General features: G+C 41.4%; 2 protein-coding genes across 8 annotated transcripts in view; one reads left to right on the plus strand and one right to left on the minus strand.

The window, feature by feature from the left end:
- Positions 1–13,620, minus strand: part of LOC143893693 (GPI-anchor transamidase component PIGS-like) — a 232,714-nt gene that overhangs the window by 17,113 nt on the left and 201,981 nt on the right. The window lies entirely within an intron of this gene.
- On the plus strand, positions 11,513–13,066 carry LOC143893696 (uncharacterized). The gene is made up of 4 exons (XM_077399367.1): positions 11,513–11,622; positions 12,204–12,412; positions 12,509–12,668; positions 12,821–13,066. Exons 2-4 carry the CDS (start codon positions 12,272–12,274, stop codon positions 12,946–12,948), a joined length of 429 nt encoding a protein of 142 aa, XP_077255493.1. The 5' UTR covers positions 11,513–11,622; positions 12,204–12,271; the 3' UTR covers positions 12,949–13,066.

Consider the following 13,620-nt stretch of genomic DNA (forward strand, 5'->3'; position numbering starts at 1 on the left):
TGGTAAACGGCGCGTGGTTGTCCTTCAACATCGAGAATGTGATATACATACCATCGTTCAAGAAAAACTTGTTTTTGATCGGAATGTGTACGGAAAGAGGTCTGAAGGTGGAACTCTCAAAGGGGTCTATACAAATTACACGTAACGGCAAAGTGATGATTGAGGGATCCAAACAGAGCAATCAGCTCTATAGATTGTTTGTGAAATCAGCAATCGAGGACGAAGCGCACGTGGTGAGCAGCAGCAACAGTTTACGCGTGTGGCACGAGCGGTTAGGACATGTAAACGTAAAGGCAGTGCGTGATACCGCAAAGTTAGTAGACGGAATTGACATTTCGGACGAAAGCAAATATTTCTGTGAACCGTGTCAAACAGGAAAGTCGCAGCGTGCATCGTACAAAAGTAGTGTCGCGCGTGAAACGCGTACCGGGAGAATACATACACAGTAACATGTGTGGCCCGATGTCGGTTAGCTCTTTCGGTGGCGCGAAATTCTATGTCTCATTTAAAGACGCTGCATCTGGTTTTCGTCATGTGTATTTTCTAAAGCACAAGTCAGATGTGGTAGACACGTTCAAGAAGTACGCGGCGCTCGTGAGAAATAAGTTTGACCGGTCGATAAAAATTCTGCGTGTCGATAATGGACGCGAATACGTGAATGGTTTGATGAGAGGCTATTTAGATCAAAATGGTATTCAACTCGAAACAACTGCTCCATATACCCCGGAACAAAATGGTCGCGCTGAACGCGACAACAGGACGATCGTGGAGTCTGCTTTGACAATGTTGGAAGCAAAAAGTTTGCCCAGATTCTTGTAGGCCGAAACTGTCAGCACGGCAGTATACTTGCTCAACAGGACTGCGATGAGTCAAGTGAAAAATGCCACGCCGTATGAGATCTAGCATGGGAAAAGGCCAGATTTATCCGGAGCAAAACATTCGGAACCGAGGCATTCTCTCACATCCCGAAGATTCACAGAAAGAAATTTGATGCGAAGGCGGAGAAAGTGATCTTTGTCGGATATGACGGTGAGTCGACAAACTACCGTTTGTACAATCACGGTCGGTCTCGCTCCGCGTGTACTTGGGCGAGACACTGCCGTGTCTCTTGATACAGTCACGAGAAAAATGACTGAGTAAAAATGTAACATTTAATGAAATTTCGAATGTCACTCAGGAGAGAGACAGAATTGCTATATAGAAATCAATGATCCAGTGGGAGCCGACAAGGACGGAGAGGAACTAGAAATTCCAGGAGTGGAGACTGAAGTTCAAGTTCCTGTAATAAAAGTTGAACATGCTGAAGAGCAGAAAAATAATCATGAAGAAAACGACGACGAGCAACGGGAGCAGCAAGCTCGCATGCTAAGGAATCGACAGGCAATTCGGCCACCTGAGCGTTTTGAAGCTCACGTCGCCGAGTACGAAGAGTCTGTTTCATACGAGGAAGCAGTGAGTGGTCCAGAAAGTGCGTAATGGAAGCGTGCAATCGCTGAGGAACTCAGTGCTCACGAAAAGAATGGAACGTGGAAGATTGTTCCACTCCCACCAGGAAAGAAGACAATTGACTCGAGATGGGTCTTCAAGGTAAAGAGGACACCTTCAGGTGACGTGGAATGTCACAAAGCTCGCCTCTGTGCAAGGGGCTTCACTCAATGCGAGGGCATTGACTACCACGAGACGTTCTCTTCAGTCGTCAGGTACGAGTCACTGACAGTTTTGCTAGCCATCGCTACGAAGAATGACTACGAAATGCGTCAATTTGATATAAGGACAGCGTTTCTCTACGGCCGGCGATCTCCAGGAGGAGATTTACATGGCAGTTCCCGAGGGTCTCGACGCCAGTGGTGGTGATGGTGAGAAAATTGTGTGTAAATTGTTAAAATCTTTATATGGTCTCAAGCAAGCTTCGCGCTGCTGGAATAAAGAGTTTGATTAATTTAAAAAAATATATAAATTCAGTGCTAGTGACGCAGATAAATGCGTGTATATAGGACGAATAAACAATTCATTGATAATTTTGGCATTGTATGTTGACAACGGGTTGATCTTTGCGGTATCCGTCGAAGCGATAAACATTGTATTGGATGCGTTAAAATCGTCGTTCGAAATAACAGTCGGTAACTCGGAAAGTTTCGTCGGTCTTCAAATCGAGCGAGATCGTAAAAATAAACGCATGTTAATCCACCAAAGTGGTTATATTGATGAACTGATTAAACGCTTTAATCTGGTTGATGCAAAAGTTGTAAGTGTTCCCGTGGATCCCAATTGTAAGCTCGAAAATTGTCGCGATGACGAGAAAACAGAGAATAAATTTCTTTATAGAGAAGCGGTAGGAGGTCTGAATTTTCTCGCGACGATGAGTAGGCCAGATATAGCATACGCGGTGAACGCGGCGAGCAGGCATTTGCAAAATTATAATAATCATTGGGAAGCTGTAAAACGTATCTTGCGTTATTTAAAGGGAACGAGAGATTTCAAATTGTTGTATTCATCTAGCAAAAATTCTCTGTTTCCTACGTTTTACTCTGACGCGGATTATGCGGGGAATATAACGACGCGTAGATAAACTTCAGGTTTTGTTGCGATAATGGAAAATGGGCCAGTTATTTGGGATCGTAGCGACAACGCATGGTGACGTTGAGTACGACCGAGGCGGAGTATGTCGCCGCGAGCACCGCGACGAAAGAGATCATGTGGTTGAGACAGCTCCTATATGATATCGGATTTAAATGTGAGAGTCCAGTGGCACTTAAAGTAGATAATCAGAGTGCTATACGTCTAATAAAGAATCCTGAATTTCACAAAAGAACAAAGCACATTAAAGTCCAATATCATTTCATAAGAGAGAAATATGAAAAACGCGACATAATCGTGGAGTATATGCCCACAGAAAGTCAGTTGACGGATATCTTTACGAAAGCGCTGCAAAAGGATCGTTTCCGAGCTCTGTGTGACGAGATAGGTTGAGTGACACGCGAAAAATGTAAAACGTCAGTAAGCAGATATATGTATATTGCACGGAAAGAGTGGGAGTGTTGAGAATTATTTCTTATGCTTCCCGTGCAATGCTGTGGATGAGCGTATGCGTGTGAGTGTGCGTAGAGCTCGGTTTCGGTGGTCGGGCGCGAGGGAGCAAAGTCCATTTTTCCCTCACCTCGCGCTTTTCTCGCGTTCCGCGATATCGCCGGCTTGCGGCAAGCGTCGCTTCTTTTCACTGTACATGCGAACCTTCACGAGAGAAAGTCAACGTAATAAAATGACACGTGTTCTTAGTCTGGTGAGAATTTCTTTGCATCCCGTCCCGGGGGTTGTTGCATATACTGTCCATATTAACAACACGCTATATACTGGATAAGTGAGGCATGAAATGAAGTTACTGCAAGTACAATTTTTAAATGCTGGAGAAATATTTTACCACAAGAATTTTTTGAAAGCAACAATTAGAGTTTAGTACAAGAAGTCAATATATATATATATATATATATATATATAATTATAGAATAATATATATATATATATATATATATAATTATAGAATAATATATATATAATATATATATTACCTAACCCCTGATCTATATCAGGTTAGGTCATGACCTAATATATATTGTATAATGAAGAATTTATTTCTTTTTTTCATCAAATTAATAATTATGAGAATATTACACAAGACGATGTGCAAAAATGGATTCTACACACTGATAATATATTTCCTGAATTACAATCTAACAAAGAAATTATAGAAAGAGTAATTGCGGATAATACAAAAGGTAAATTTCTATCCTTTTAATATTATATCAACATTTTTTTTAAATAAATTTTTATTAATCAAAAGAATGATTATAATTATTTTTTTTAATATTTAAATTTTTACTTAATTTTCAGACAGTGAGAATAAGGATTCTGAAGTAGAAATAGAAGTAATAAGCATTGCATGTGTGTGTGTGCTATTTCATCAATAAATACGTTGCTATTATTTTTAAAGAAGAATAGCTTATTAATAACTAAAGAAGATTTATCTCTCTCTCAACATTAATACAGATTAAAGATAAAATTACAAAAATGAATATTACTCTTACATAACTTTTTTTATTTAATTTTATTCTGTACATTTTTTACTTAATTTTATTTCTTTAATGGTGCAATGTGTAATTGTTCATTAATACTAGTATTGTATTTTTTCGTTCTAAGTTGGTGTGCAATATTATTATTTACATATAACATTTCTTATGCTACCAAAGAAGAAATTATATATTTTTGTTAATACTTTTGTGTCTTTTGTAAAATTAATTTGTGTTCAATTTAAATGATTTTGTTTTTTTTATTGACACAGTACAACACAAACATTATAATGTAATAATAATAATTAATACATTTTTAATAATAAATATATATTTATATTAATTATTTAAAAAATGGTTGGCTTTTTTTTGTTTCTTTATTATGCTTATCTATTTGTAGATTTATTTATTTATTTGTCTATTTATTTGCTTACTTATCTATTTATAGATAAATAAGCAAATAAATAGACAAATTATCTATTTAATTCTATTTATTTATTTAATTTTTTTATCTATTTATATATATATATATATATATTTGCTTATTTATTTGTAGATTTGTAGACACACAGCAGAGAGGGTTTGGAGTCGTTAACTACCGCGGGAGTGACGAACTGTGGGGTCCTTATCTCTGCTGACTGCTATGTTCAAATGATTATAACTCTGCGAAAAAAAATTGTACAGACCTCGGCGACATCGCGTTGTTTTCGTCTCGAAAATCCCTTTGAAACGAGCCTTCACTCAACCCCACATGCCATTTAAGATTTTTTGGCTCCTCCATCCCCCCGTCCCTCGGGGGTGTGGAGGTGGGTGTTTTTGTGGTTAAATAATAGACTTTGTAATCCCATTGTATCCCTATAAATTTCAATCCTATATTTCAAACCGTTTACAAATTATTTAGGTGGCCCCGAACTTTCGGTAGGCACTGTATACATATATATTGGTTCCTTTTTTTTAAATACATTCTCGTGTTCGGGAAGTCTCTCGGTCATACATTAACCCTTCCATCCATCTAACTCCTTTTGATCATCTCGTTTATTCCAAATTAACTGAATTATCGGCGGACTCGGAGTAATCTTCTTCCTCTATTACATCCGAATATTAGCTGAATTATCAGCAGATTCGGAGTAATCTTCTCCCCCTATTACTTCCGAATTAGCTGAATCATCGGCGGACTCAGAGTAACCTTCTCCCCCTATTACTTCCGAATTAGCCGAATTATCGGCGGACTCGGAGTAATCTTCTCCCCCTATTACTTCCGAATTAGCTGAATTATTGGCGGATTCGGAGTAGTCTTCTCCCCCTATTACTTCCGAATTAGCTGAATTATCCGCGGAGTCGGAATAACCTTCCTATTACTTCCGAATTAGCTGAATTGGCAGAGTCGGAATAATCTCCTTTTCTATTACTGGCTGTGTTCCTTTATTCACTGCCAGTACTGAAAATCTATAGTTACGTGACGCAACCCCTACAGCACGAAATATTGCAGCAACATTGCAGCAATATTTTCATGTTGCACAATATTACGAATACTGCAGCAATATTGCTGCAATATTGTTAATTTAATATTTTTTAAGTAACGTTGCAATATATTGCTAAAATATTGTTTTAATTAAATATTTTATAAGAAATGTTCTAATATATTGCTGAAATATTGTCGATTTCGAGTAGATTTTGCCGTGTTCCGCCGCGAGGCGCGATCGTCGGGCTCGCGCTCGCTCGCGCGGCTCGCCGCCCGCTGTGCTGTCACGTCGCCGTTCGCGCTCGCCCGCGCGGCTCGCCGCCCGCTGTCAAGTCCACAGATTACTAATAAATAGATTAGCAACTCCCATAGTTTGCTTTGGAACAGTGTTTTGAACGCCACCTGGGCTAATATACGTAGACGAATTAATATTCAATATGGCCGATGTACTTCTAATACAGCATATTTAATAAGGCTGCGGTCCACTTGACGCTACAAGTACTTCGAAGCATTCCTCTTCTCCATTCTTTTAATGAAGAGAAAAGAAGAAATTAACTTCAAAGCATTTGTAGCGTCAAATGGACTGCAATTTAAAAGCAATTGTAAAATTAAATCAAAAAAAGAAAACAAAAAAGTTGCAACTATAAAGTTATAAGCCTTAAAAATAGAAAATAACATTAGTTTAATTAAAGCATAATAGTTATTATTAAATTATAACTTAACAATTGCAACTTTTATAAGAATATGTGGGTAGGATAAATTTATATAAGTATTGACATATAAATATTATGATATAAATATAAGTATTATTTAATAAAAGAATTTTTACATTTTTCTTATATATCGTTTTTGCTTTTTTTTACAATGTTCGATAGCTTGCTTAAATATAATATTTGTAGGTATATGCCGAGTATCACGACCAGATAAAATTCTATTAATTGTGTATATAAGAATAGTTTTGTAATTTTTTGAATTATAGTAGATTTTAATTCTTCTTTATGTTCATTACATCTTATAAAATCTAAATTTAATTTTTCGTTTAAACGTGCACGTAACAAGGTGGTCGCGTGCACGTAACCTTTGTCGCGATGAACCGTCGTCGATCCGCCGATGACCGCGTCACCGTCTTGGTCTCCCTGCCTCCACGACGTGGACACGCAGCATCCGGATTCCAGCAAAGCGGGCCGAAGGCAACACCCTTAAGATCAACTTATATAAAAGCATACAACTAAATAAAGCAATCATAACCTTTTATTATCGGTCGCTGCGATATTTATATATTTATATTGTTTATATAAAACTCTTACCTTATCACAGAGAATATTCTTCACACGCTCCACACACAATGTAGTTTATTTCCTTTCAATCGCTTTTTTCTATAATTAATAAGCTCACTTTTTACAATAGACCACGTGTATGTATATGTTCACACGGTTTAGCCGTTAAATTGATGTAAACGCCACCTGGGACAATATACCAGAATGAACTAACGCGGCCTGAATTTTCATATGGGAGTTGACCGTGTATGGTCACGTCGTCGTTCGCTCTCGCTTCGCGCGTATCCGTACCCTAACCAAAAAAGCCCATCCCGTGGCCAGCACAGTTTCTCGCTCTCGCGCAATACCGTCGCGATCGTTTATCTAACATCGTAATCTAACATCCTGTGAGTTGTGACCCATAACCCTGCTCTTACATGCTTTACTATGGTGTAGACTTCGACTGATTGTGAGTTCCGATATTCACTGCCAGTACTACAAATCTATGGTTTATGTCACGTACATTATAGATTTTTAGTACTGAAAGTGAATTTCGAAGTGCAGCCTTCGTGCGCTTGTCGTGCGAATCGGCGAATCGCGCTTTGGTTATGTTTCGCGATTATGATCCGTCGCGTCGCGAGTGTGGCATTTTTTCTCTAGCTTGTGTCGTTGCCACTGTATCCAGTCCGAATCTCGTAAGTAGAGAAGACATTTCCACGTTTCGAATTCGTACGTCACACGTGCAATACTTAAGGTGATCCTAAAGCCGTGATCCTAACCGGTTTTTTTCTTAGCATTAATCTTTTAATTGGCTTTATAGAAATACAAAATTCTTGTCTAGAATTAAAGTACGCATCAAAATCTAGGTCATGGTGTTCGAATTTATATCGAAAACGAAAAAAAATCAATATTTTTTGTTATACGTGACGACCACCACATATAAATTCGACCACCATGACCTAGATTTTGATGCGTACTTTAATTCTAGACAAGAATTTTGCATTTCTATAAAGCCAATTAAAAGATTAGTGCTAAGAAAAAAACTGAAAAAAAACCGGTTAGGATCATGACTTTAAGATCACCTTAAGTTAATGAAAAATATATTTACATGTATTTGTGCGCTCCACCGGGTTGCAGTGGGGCGCGTATGCCGGCGTGAATCGGTGACGAATCCCGCACTCGTCTAGCAACTTTGCGAGTTGTTGCGATTTCAACTGGGTGCCATTATCCGACAGGATTTCGTCCGGGCATCCATGACGGAGGATAATGGCTTCCGTGATAGCCTTTACGATGGCCGGCGCGGTGGCTCGCCGCAGCGGGCGGAGCTCGACCCATTTCGTAAAGCGGTCTTGCATATTTAAGAGCCAAACATGGCCGGCGGCGGATCGCGGGAGCGGACCGACGAGGTCAATGGTGACCTGCTGCCACGGGTGATCGAGGGTGGTCGGATGTAACTGGCCGGCCGGTTTCTCCTGCGCGGCTTTGTGCGCCAGGCATGTCGGGCATTCCCTTACGTAGCGGGCGATATCGCGGAACATGCCGGGCCAGTAATAGCAGAGCGCGACTCTCGCGATCGTCTTAGCGATTCCCAGGTGGCCGGCGGTGGGTGCGTCGTGGTACCGTTCGAGGATCGCGGCGCGCTGGTCCTTCGGGACGCACTCCTTCCACTGTTCGCCCGCCGGAGTGTCTTTAAAGTCCAGGCTGTGGAGCACGTGCTTCCACAGCCGTCCGTGATCGATTCGGAAGTCAGGTACTTCGTGCGGAGTGGCTTCGGTCGTGTGCCACATACGCGTGTACCACGGGCATTTCGGTGCGGAAATGCCGAGGCTTTCGGGTTGCCGTGACAGCGCGTCGGCCACCTTGTTGAGGGTCCCTTTACGGTACTTGACGTCGAAATCGAACTGTTGCAATTCGAACGCCCACCTCCCCAGTCGGCCGGACGGTGATTCTATCTTTTGCAGCCATTTTAAGGATTGGTGATCTGTGATCACCGTGAACCGGTACCCTTCGAGGTACCCGCGCATCCTCCTGATGCCCCAGATCACCGCGAGACACTCTAATTCGGTGGCGCTGTAATTTCGTTCGGCGTTATTCAGAGTGCGGCTGGCGTACGCGATCACGCGCTCTCCCTCGGGAAAATACTGCGTCAGCACGGCCCCGAGGCCGGTGGTGCTGGCGTCGGTCTGCAGGTAAAATTGGCGCGTGAAGTCGGGGCAAGCGAGCACCGGAGCGGTCGTCAGAACCCCTTTCAGCGTCTCGAACGCGGCCCGTTCGGTTTCCCCCCAGGTCTACCGCGCCTGCTTGCGGGTCAACGCGGTGAGCGGTGCGGCGAGGGTTGCGAAGTCCTTAACGAACCGGCGGTACCAGGACGCGATCCCCAGAAACTGCCGGACTTGACGGACGTTTTGCGGGGCGGGCCAGTTCGCGACGGCGCTGACCTTTTCGGGGTCGGTTCGAATACCGTCGCGGTCGATGATGTGGCTGAGATATTTAATTCGGTTGACGCAGAACCGGCACTTTTCGGGGTTGATCCGCAGGCTGGCTTCGCGGAGCCGGCGGAACACTTCGCGCATGATCCTCAGGTATTCCTCGAACGTCTCGCTGATGATGACGATGTCATCCAGGTAGACGAACACGCGTGGCTCCAGCTCGGGGCCTAACACGGTGTCGAGCAAGCGCTGAAACGTGGCCGGCGCCGAGTGCAAACCGAACGGCATTACGGTGAATTGCATCAAGCCTTTTCCCGGGACGGTAAAAGCGGTTACGGGCCGACTTTCCGGTGAAAGCGGCACCTGCCAGTACCCGTTTTTTAGGTCAAGAGTCGTCAGGTATCGGGCCCCCCGGAGTTTATCGAGGGTCGCGGTGATCTGAGGTATCGGGTAGGCGTCCTTTTCGGTCACGTCGTTTACTTGGCGAAAATCGATGCAAAACCGCGGTTTGCCGTCTTTTTTCCGCACGATGACGACTGGCGAGCTCCAGGCGCTGTGCGAGGGTTCGATGATCCCGTCGCGAAGCATTTGTGTGCGGGATCAGGAGTCCGATGACAGGCCCAGAGACAATAATCAATTTAGTGAGACATGCAGTAGTTTTATTCACAGTTTAATTATCTACCCGAAATGACGCGATATGTACAACGAAGAGGTAGTGCGGGTGCACTTGATGACAAACGCGGTATCGTTACTCGACGGGCTCGGTATATTACATAGACGTATTACATATAGGCGGACGCGGTATATTTACAGGAAGTGCCTTTGCACTTGATAACGGCGCGGCGTTCAACAACGGACGCGGTAGCGTTACATCGACGTATTCCACGGGCTCGGTATATTACATAGACGTATTACATATAGGCGGACGCGGTATATTTACAGGAAGTGCCTTTGCACTTGATAACGGCGCGGTATTTAACGACGAACGCGGTATAATGCCTGGATGCTCGCGGATGTCGCGGTATCGCGATGATATGCGTGCGGGACCGCGTAGCGTAGGAAGATTTCCGGAGCCCCGGCCCCGAGGCGGCGGCAGCGAGAGCCCTCGTTGCGAGGCCGAGCGCGCTCGACCCCGCGTAACCGTGCCTTCGGGGTTAGGTTTGAAGGAGTGCGGGAATACCTGAGAGCTCTCAGTCGAGACTCGGAGCACCGGACCTCGTTTGGTGTGTTCCCTGGGAGTCGGGATAGGTTTCGTCTGGAAGAAGCGGAGCTTTTCGACGAAGTCTCTCTTTCTCGCCGGAGCGGCGGTTTATATACCCGCTCGGCGCGGCGGGTTCGCGAGGAGCGCCGATCGTCGCGCTGTGGTGGGGTGGCGCGGCGCCGCGCTCGTCCTCGGGGCGGCTCGGCTGCCGTCGTCGCTCGTCGGGAGGCACTGGTGCCGCGCTTGGCCCGCGCACACGGTGCGTTTGAAATTACATTAAAATGTGGGCTCACCGCGCCCTGGTCTTCGCCCGACTGGTCGTCGGTCGGGCGGCATCCGGCGGTCGTTAGCCGGGAACGATGCTTAGCGCACGGGGTGCATCGTTACAACATGTATATTAAATAATGTATTACTGATCCAATATATTATTATATTTCTTAGAAAAATATGTCTACGACACAAAAAAAGTATAGCATCGTCGAATTTTCTGACGGGTTACAAATAATTCCGTCTTCTTGGATTAATAATTATGGAACCAAAAGCATTTGGCCAGGCCATATCAGATCCCAATATACCTTGGATAAATTACTTGCAAAATCACAACTTCCACCAGGAACTGAAACATGGGATACGTGTAAAATAAAGCAAATTTTTGGCGTGGCAGGTAAATTTATATATATTTAATCAAATTATTATTTTAATAGGATTAATCTGCCAATATATTTTTAGAGGATTTGTACATATTTCTCTAATAAAATATCTATTGTAACAGCTTTAAAAATTATAAGATATCTTTCAATTTTTCTTTTGTTAAGATACTTGGGAACGAGCTCAAGAGAAAAATTAGCAGAGGCTCTAGGTACATCAACTATTTGTGATTCTGCAAATTTTTCCGAAGAAGAATGGAGATTACGAGTGAAGAAGCAAAGGAGAAATAAAGTTCGAAAGCTGTACAACAATTCTAGTGGCTCTGGTGGCTCTTCAGATGAAAGCATCAAGTCTGTAACATATCGTCGTGGTAAAGTATCAATAAACGATTGCCACTATGAACAGAGAAAAGAAGGAACATCTAGTAAAACTAAAAAGATTGTACAATTGCCATCACTACCCAAGGAACCAATTTCACTTTCATCGCAATCGTCTCTTCCACCTTTGTCATGCAAAGCTTCAACATCAACAACTGACAAAGCACAACGGAATGTACAAACGAGTAAGTCTTTATTGTTACTTATTGTTAAAACTTTATTAAATTTCGTTTCTGCTTGCTCAGTCTTTTTTACTTTTATGTATTTGCTTTATCCCGTGAGGGACTGTCATCGCGGAGTAGTGTGGCGAGTTTCGTGCGTGTAGTGCGTCGTGTGTGTCGTGATGTGACATGTGACAGCTCGCGTCTTGTCGTGAGGTTAATATTATTATTAATGTGATCTCTCATCATTATTATAAATATAAAATCGTTTAATTCTGAATTTCGGTCGCGTCACGCAAGGATCGAAGTGCCACGCGAAATATCAGCGGATCGGAGATAGGTAATTATAGTGACTCCTCTTCTAAAAAGGGCATGTCGTAGGTATTGTTGTCTCTTTTCCGCGATCCCGATTGGTTCTCTTGCTGCGCTTACTTTATTTGCAGCTGTCATTGTATATTTTGACAGTTGTGTGTATCAAGGGTTAATAGTGTAATAGTAATAGCATAATGTTAAAGCTAAATAGCGCGCGCGAAGCGCGCGTCTGTAGTGTCTAGTGTATTTCTAAAAAGGAGATTAAAAGAAATTAAATATTACTTTTTTTCCAGATTTTAAGAAATTTTTGGTAAAAAGTATACTGATAATATTAAGGAGAACAAAATGTTTGGATGATAGAATGAGCAAAATTGAAAAAAATCGGGAAACGCAAGTAGTAAATGAAGAAAACGAAGAGAATGTTACGTGGCCTTTCCATACTGATGAACAATTATTGGAATTTGAAAGAAAACTAAAAAATCCCATATTCTTCCAAAAAATGGTAAGTTACGAAATAAAAATTATAAAATCAATAGATTGATTCTTATTAACAAAATTTTCATGGAATATCCTTTTGTTTACTAATATTACTTTACAGAGTTCCTCCTTCAAAATGATTGGTGGGGACAAAGTAAACTTAGCAACGAATGCAATACTTAGCAGATTAATTGCAGATACATTTGCCAAAAAATATAGCTGGCATGAACAAAAAGGAAAAAAAGTATTTGCTCAATTTTTGACAGCAAAATTGTTTATAAGTAAGTATTCTATCAGTAATAATAATAAATTTGTTTAAATATTTATTACTTATGAAATGCAAGGTTACAGAAAAGGCATTGACTAAGTTTTTCTTTTTTGTTTTTAAAACTGTACGTATGATTCGGACTGAATGTAAACGCACAAATAATAGAAGCTGCTTTAATATGGCTTGCTCAAGCAACAACACGTGAAAAACGTCTTCAGGCTAAGAGACAACTAGAACCTCAAGAACAAATTGTTCTTGAAGATGAAGCCCAAGAAGATAACATGGAAAATTAAAAATTTTGACGTTTAAACATTAATATTCGATTATACTTTTATTTTACATTATACTTTTATATTAAAAATTTAATTGGATTATTATTTCATGGCAAAATTCAGGTAAAAATGTATTACAATAAAATAATGTATTACCAATAAAATAATGTATTAACTTTTCCTTGTTTTTAGTAGTAATTCCTACAGCACAATATGTGTGAAAACACAAAAGTCCGCAAAAAACATCATAAAGACATTTTAAACACTTTTATGATGTTTTTGCGGACTTCTGTGCTGTCACACATATTGTACTGTAAAAATTACTACTACACAATATAAAGAAAACAATATTTTACATATATCTGCAATATTTCTCTTAATATTGCAGCAATATGCTAGCGGACATAGGAATATTGCAACAATATTGCAGCAATATTTTATGAAATATTGCAATTTTTGCAAAGTAATATTGCTGCAATGTTGCAGCAATATTTCGTGCTGTAGGGGAAACTATATGTTTTCAGCACTGCCAGTAAAAAAGGAACACGGGGACTGTTGGCAAGGTCAGCAGACCCTCTCCCTTTAAATCCTTCAAACCCGAGTCGACTTCCCCGCGATTAACGTACTACGGTAACTAACCCTACTAACTTATAGTAAATTCGCGTGATTCCGCTGAAACCCTTGCAAAGTCCC

The sequence above is a fragment of the Temnothorax americanus genome, unplaced genomic scaffold, assembly GCF_048541705.1.
Source record: "Temnothorax americanus isolate GAGA-0224 unplaced genomic scaffold, ASM4854170v1 Scaffold125, whole genome shotgun sequence".
NCBI lineage: Eukaryota > Metazoa > Arthropoda > Insecta > Hymenoptera > Formicidae > Temnothorax > Temnothorax americanus.